Source organism: Lathamus discolor, chromosome 3 (assembly GCF_037157495.1).
Source record: "Lathamus discolor isolate bLatDis1 chromosome 3, bLatDis1.hap1, whole genome shotgun sequence".
Classification (NCBI taxonomy): domain Eukaryota; kingdom Metazoa; phylum Chordata; class Aves; order Psittaciformes; family Psittacidae; genus Lathamus; species Lathamus discolor.
Genome location: NC_088886.1, coordinates 79,363,165 through 79,370,220, shown reverse-complemented (window position 1 = coordinate 79,370,220; position 7,056 = coordinate 79,363,165). Strand labels below are relative to the sequence as shown.

The window sequence follows — 7,056 nt, the reverse complement described above, 5'->3', positions numbered from 1 at the left end:
GGCAGCCTCGGGCTACTCCACCACATGGAGCCGGGGCCGGGTGCGCTCCCCCGGCGGCAGGGAACAAGCCGTACCTTGGATTCAGGTGCGGGACGTTCTTCCCTGCAGCAGCTCCGCACGTTTTCTGCTGTGTGGTAACGCGGGGCGGGCCGGAGGAGCAGCGAAGCAGCCGCCACCTTCCGCGCTGTGGCCCGCTGCGGGTTGCCTGGAGCGACGGTTGAGAGCGGCGGCCGCTGCCCCCCCGCGCCTCGCCTCGCCTCGCCCCGGGCCGTTGGCCAACGGCGGCCCGGCGCTGCTAGGTGACGGCGTCCGGGCAGCGCTGCCTCGGCGGCGCGGACATGGGCACCGAGCAGGTACGGGGTGAGGGGAGAGAGGGCAGCCCAGCCCGCAGGCAGCGGCGGGAGGAGGCTGAGGGTCCCGTGGCGGGCCTGCGGGCCGCGCTGGCTGAGGGCAAGGGCCTGGGCAGCGCTCGCTGCCTGCGGGGCACAGGGCAGAACGTTCGGGTGCACTTGGTACCGGCGGGGTTGGTTCTCATCTGAAAAGTGGGGTTTTGCCTTTAAACCTTAAATAACTCTTGTGAATTAAGCGTCTGAAATCACTGACGGTTAATTAAATGCTTGCGCTGTGTAAGCTGAGACCTCCCGGGGGGCAGCCGAGCTTCAGTTGTAGGCTCCTCCATGAGTTGTGGGCTGGTTGTGCCTGGTACTTTCCAGAAAAACTCAGCTGTGGTGTCCGTGCTGTGAACTCCTTAAGTGAGATCTGTAGCAACAACATGGTCCTTCTTGCGGCTGCCCGGATTCCCTTTAAATGGGGGGGGCGGGTTTTAAACATGAACCGTGATGAGAGTTTAATTAGTTCAGTTTGTTTCCAGAATTGCAGCAAGCTCAAATGCTGAAGCCGAAAGCCAGTAGAAGCTTTTAGCCATGAATGTGGTTTTAGATCGCTGGGCATTAACAGACACTAATTTGTGGTATTCTTCTAGTGGGCAGATTGGGTTGTACTTGGTTAATGTACTTATTGCTGTTCTTGGTTAGTGCGTCAGTCCTGCTCTTTCAGTCTGTTTTGAGTTTGTCCTCCTTCAGATTTGTTTCCCTCTAATGAAATCTTTGAGACTTCTGAAAGTGAAATCAGTCAGTAACTTCCTCCCGTGAGTTAAAAGCTCGCCAGTTTTCCTCTGGTGTGTCTTTCCTTGAGGTGCGTACCTGAGGGAGTGAGTTGGCTGCTTGTAACTGCCTGAGCTAGTCCTCACTGCCCAGGACTCTCTTTTTAGTATCTCTTCTTGCCAGCAGTAAGTTTGCAGTATAGAATGTTAAAACATTGGCACTGTTTTGAGCAGAACTACTTTCAACATGGAGTTTATCAGTACCAGCAGCTCAGAGGTGTAAGTTGTGGTGCTGGATTCTGGTTTCCAACAGAAGAAAACCTGTACAAAACTGCGTAATGTTTTGTATAAATACCAGGTAGTCGTGGTCACTTTTATAGCCCTGTTATTTGTAAAAATACCCAGGTTTCTGTTACTTGTTCCTAACCAGGAATCTAAGAATTATGACTGTGGACCTTGTCACAGGGAGAAGTTGATCATTCTCTTTTAGGAATTCAAACCCATTTTTTCCATAGAAAAGATTTATTTTAATTCTTGTTTTATTTTTCCCCCTCCACTCCCTTCAGAGGGTAGTAGACGCCATCTGTTCTCTGCTTTGAAATCTGAACCAGACAAACAGTGAGCTTTATATTTCAGCCTCATTGTGCAAGACGTGGAGAACGAAGTGTCTCTAACTCACAGTTCAGAAGCACCTAAGGTGACATTTCCCTAAGCCAGCTCTGGTCCAGCCGCTCTAAAGCTGTTGATAAACCAGAGTCCATCAGGGATGGTTAGGGAGCTGGAGCACTTGGTGTATGAAGAGAGTCTGAGGGGACTGTGTGTGTTTAGCTTGGAGAACAGAAAGGGGCAGGGGAATGTAGTTTCATTCTCTTCATTGCCTCAACTAGAGAGAAAATGGTGCCTGGTTCTGCTTGGTGCTGTGCAGCAGAAGGAGGAGAGGCAATGCTCTCAAGTTGCCAGGAGGGAAATTCGAAGTAAGCATAAGGATGATGTTCTTCACAGTGACATGATTAAGTAGGGGAGAAGGTTGCCCAGAGAACGTTCCCCATGGCTTTAGAGAATGTCAGATCCCAAACAGACAAGGCCCTGTGCAATCTGACCTAACTTTTTCTACCTAGAACTGCTTTGAGAAGGAGACTGGATAATCAGAAACCCTTTTCAGCCTAATTTTGTCTATAATTCTGTCATAGCATGTTTGTATAGAGCTGTGTCCAAACCAATCCAAACTGTCCGCAGGCTATACTGCATCCTGTAGGCTTACTGGCTTGAGAAGTAGTTTTATGATGCTGTGTGGATCCACTGTTGGGAGATGCATTCCTGCTAGTATTAGAAGAGACTGGTAGCTGTTACATGGTTTGTGGTAAGAATCTTTCTGTAGCTGAACATTTAGACTACAGAGAAACAAATGGCTTTTTCAGTAAAGTTACAACTGCTCAGCTTACCAGACAAAAGCAGGCTTGTCATGTAAATCTTTCTGTATTATCAGTTACAATACTGCTTTTCCCTCATTTATGCTGAAACAAGTTACTCATCTGTGTCACTGCAGACTGATACTGGTATGGGCATTAGTTTTGAGGTGTGCAGAATCTTGAATGTGGGCCGTGCCTAGCTGGAAGATAGACTGGCCAGAGCATTAAATAATGGACTGAAAGAGATCTGTGGTTATTGTGGAAAAGTCTTCACTCACTTTTCCTGTGTTTGCCAAAAGCTAGGTTAAAAATATTAAAATTGGCCTGCTTGGTGTTTAGTGCACTTAAATTCACGAGACATTTTGATCTCTATTCAAAGGGATGTGTCTAATCTCAGAGTTAAGGGGAATACAGAACTATGGTTCATTAAAAGAGTAGTGCTGTTGATTTTGAAACAAGATACTTAAAACATTCTGTTGTGTGACTCCCTCTTGCAGCTAGTGGTAGCCAAGGAATTTGTCCCCATTGCCTTCAGGGAAGAACTCCCTAGAGCTGGAATGAGTTTGCTAACAACCGCTATTGTCCATCATATTTGAAAAATCATGGCAGTCAGGTGAAGTTCCCGATGACTGGAAAAGGGGAAGTATAACCCCCATTTTCAAGAAGGGGAAAATGGGTGACCCAGGGAATTACAAACCAGTCAGTCTCACCTCTGTGCCTGGCAAAATCTTGGAGCAGGTTCTCCTGGAAGGCATGCTAAGGCACATGAAAAACAACAAGGTGCTTGGTGACAGCCAGCATGGCTTCACTAGGGGGAAATCCTGCCTGACCAGTTTGGTGGCCTTCTATGATGGGGCTACGGAACTGATGGACGGGGTAGAGCAGTTGATGTCATCTACCTTGGCTTGTGCAAAGCATTTGACACTGTCCCACACGACATCCTTGTCTCTAAATTGGAGAGATAGCAATTTGATGGATGGACCACTTGGTGGATAAAGAACTGGCTGGACGGCCGCGCACAAAGAGTTGTGGTCAATGGCTCGATGTCCGGCTGGAGACCGGTAACGAGTGGTGTCCCTCAGGGATCGGTGTTGGGACCGGTCCTGTTCAACATCTTTGTTGGTGACATGGACATTGGGATTGAGTGCGCCCTCAGCAAGTTTGCTGATGACACCAGGCTGTGTGGTTTGGTTGATAGCTGGAGGGAAGGGATGCCATCCAGAGGGACCTTGACACGCTTGTGAGGTGGGCAGATGCCAACCTCATGAAGTTTAACCATGACAAGTGCAGGGTCCTACACCTGGGTCAGAGCAATCCCAGGCACAGCTACAGACTGGGCAAAGAAGAGGTTCAGAACGGCCCTGTGGAGAAGTGTAACAGCAGGGAGGAATCAGGACATGACCATTGTGATCCATAAGCGTGATTCGTTTATTGGGCTTCTACCTCAGGTTAATATAGCAACAGTAATACATGAATATGCAAATACTAGGCGCTTGATTGGTTCTGGCATAAGTAAGGCATTGCGTAAGCTCCTTATTTTTGCGGATAAACTGTGTACTTTTAGATCCTCTATTTTTATGTGCTTATCTTGTTTATTCGTTAGTGTCCTTGTCTGTAATTGGCCAGAGCATGGCGCTTCCCTCCAGATGTCCCTCAGTTCCTCATTATCTGGTGCTAGTAAGTCTGCACCATTCTCTAAACAAATGTTCTATTTCAGCTCGTTGATGGGAACGTGACCTTTCTCTGTTAGCCACGTCTCCACAGAGAAGGACTTGGGGGTGTTGGCTGATGAGAAACCTAACATGAGCCAGCAGTGTGTGCTCGCAGCCCAGAAAGCCAACCGTATCCTGGGCTGCATCAAAAGGAACGTGACCAGCAGGTCCAAGGAGGTGATCCTGCCCCTCTACTCTGCTCTTGTGAGACCTCACCTGGAGTATTGTGTGCAGTTCTGGTGTCCTCAACATAAAAAGGACATGGAACTGTTGGAACAAGTCCAGAGGAGGGCGACGAGGATGATCAGGGGACTGGAGCACCTCCCGTATGAAGACAGGCTGAGGAAGTTGGGGCTGTTCAGCCTGGAGAAGAGAAGGCTGCATGGAGACCTCTTAGCAGCCTTCCAGTATCTGAAGGGGGCCTATAAGGATGCTGGGGAGGGACTTTTCATCAGGGACTGTAGTGACAGGACAAGGGGTAATGGGTTAAAACTTAAACAGGGGAAGTTTAGATTGGATACAAAGAAGAAATTCTTTACTGTAAGGGTGGTGAGACACTGGAATGGGTTGTTCAGGGAAGCTGTGAATGTTCCATCCCTGGCGGTGTTCAAGGCCAGGTTGGACAGAGCCTTGGGTGACATGGTTTAGTGTGAGGTGCCCTTGCCTGTGGCAGGGGGTTGGATCTAGATGAGCTTAAGGTCTTTTCCAACCCTAACTATTCTATGATTCTAACTGATAATGTCGGTCTGTATGTATTTTATCGCTGTCATTATTTTGAAAGAGGTTATCTTTGGAGCCTGATCTGATTTTTGGCTCACTTGGGAATTGCCAGAGTTTATCCTTGACTGCAAAATTCATGTGAATAGTTAAGTGCCTAAAACTTACTCCAGTTCTACTCCAGAGCAGCTGCATTACAAATGATGGCCAACCCAACTTAGTTAAGGGTAGCTTGGGTATGTCTACACAAACTTTCTGCGCTGTCTTTCCTCCGTTACAACCTTTAAATAGGACACAAAGCAGAAAGAGAATGGCTGTAGCATAGACATGCAATATTACTGCAAATGCAGCTGCATGGAGGGAGGTGGTGTGGGCAGTGGTGGGGTGGAGGTGTTAGTGTAAACCAGAGGAGAAATAGAATAGCCAAAGGCAGTTGTATTAGCACCAACTTTAAATATTTTTACAACTAGATTGTCTCGTTTGTTTATTGGAAGGTGCTGTACTTTGTGCTAGACAGAGTCCTGGGCATGGTCAGGGAGTGCTTTTGGACAGCCAGCTTTGATGTCTGATGCTGAGGGATCAGAAGTATGGAAAAGCGGAAAATACTGGACACTTTTGAATGAAAGCTTATAGATTAGAAAAAAAAGGACCATTTTGTATTTTTAAAATGGTGACTGAAGAATGGCAATAAGAAAATTGTTTATTTGTATTATTTAATAGTATCTTGTAATGTTTTAGTGTATAGCTTAGCAGAAAGGTAACATACAGGCTTCCCAGCCTAAAATTAATTTGTCAGAGTGTTGTGGTTTAAACCGAGCCACACAGCTCGTTCACTCACTCGCCCCCCTTTTCTCCCTCTTTCATTCCTTCTCTCCACCTTCCACCCTCTCCCTCCACCCTGTCCCCCCGCTCCTGGAGGGATGGGGAGGAGAATTGAGAGAATGTAACTCCCACGGGTTGAGATAAGAACAGCCCAGTAACTAAGGTATAACACAAATCACTGCTGCTGCCACTGATGATAATATTGATAAGAGAAAATAACAAGGGAAAAGAATACAAAACCACCGCTGAACGAGTTTGACCCCCCCTGACCGAACACCGACCGATACCTTGTCCAACCCTCCAGTTCAAGCCCTTCCGGGTATCTCCCTGTTACATCCTGGGCATGACGTGCTGTGGTATGGAATACCCCTTTGGTGAGTTTGGGTCAGGTGTCCTGTCTCTGCTTCCTCCCAGCTTTCCCTCCTCCCTGGTAGAGCATGAGGCTCAGAAAGTCCTTGGTCAGACTAAAACATTTGTGTTATCAGTGTTGTTCCCAGGCCGACAGTCAAAACGCAACACTGCACCAGCTACTAAGAAGGAGAAAAATGACTGCTACTGCTGAACCCAGGACAGTATCCACTCCTTATTCCATACCATTCACATCATGCTCAGATCCCACATTTTCAATATACCATCACTCTTATCTCAGTGCACTCTTAGTGCATGGACCAGTCGCTATAAAGCTGCTGAGTCCATCTGGTCCGTGATGTTAGGCTCCATCTCTTGTTACAGTCTCTCAGAGCAGGAGAGGCTGTGTGCAGTGTTCACACTCGTGAATAACCTGGGCAATAGTGTCCATTGCTAAGTCCACCCCTCGATCATGAGTCCGTCTCTATGTTGCGTCTCTGCCCTGATGACCCGAAGTGCCATGGGCCCACCAGGCTCAAAATAATTCACCATTCCCTTCAGCAGTTTCTGCAGCTTGTTGCTGGGGATTCCATACAGCTGCCTTCCATCTCCAATGCTTCCAAAGCACTGGAGGGGCCCAGTGGACTAGATACTCGCTCATACTGTCCCACACACTCTGCCACTCGCGACTGTCCAGCCTTGGGGAAAATCTCCTGCACCTCCTGTATCATCGTCTAACTCTAGACAAGACCCAAACCCGACTCTGCTGGACTTCTCAGATCAGACAACCTGGTCGTGTGTGTGTGCCAACATGCTGATCCCCATCACAACCAGCAGGCAGGTACCAAGGGTACCCAAAGGCCATTCGAACCCTTCAGAACTCTCGAATGCTGCTGCTGTGCTTGTCCCTGGGGCTGGTGCAGCTGCTGTGCTTGCCGGCTCTCCC

The 7,056-nt window shown here is 48.2% G+C and overlaps 1 protein-coding gene across 1 annotated transcript in view; it reads left to right on the top strand.

The window, feature by feature from the left end:
• The first annotated feature begins 247 nt into the window (after positions 1 to 247).
• The window catches only part of DNAH7 (dynein axonemal heavy chain 7), a 108,898-nt gene continuing 102,089 nt past the window's right edge, over positions 248 to 7,056 (top strand). The window contains exon 1 of the mRNA XM_065669959.1: positions 248 to 353. Within this exon, the coding sequence (XP_065526031.1) occupies positions 339 to 353 (15 nt within the window). The 5' untranslated portion in view covers positions 248 to 338. The remainder of the gene's footprint in view (positions 354 to 7,056) is intronic.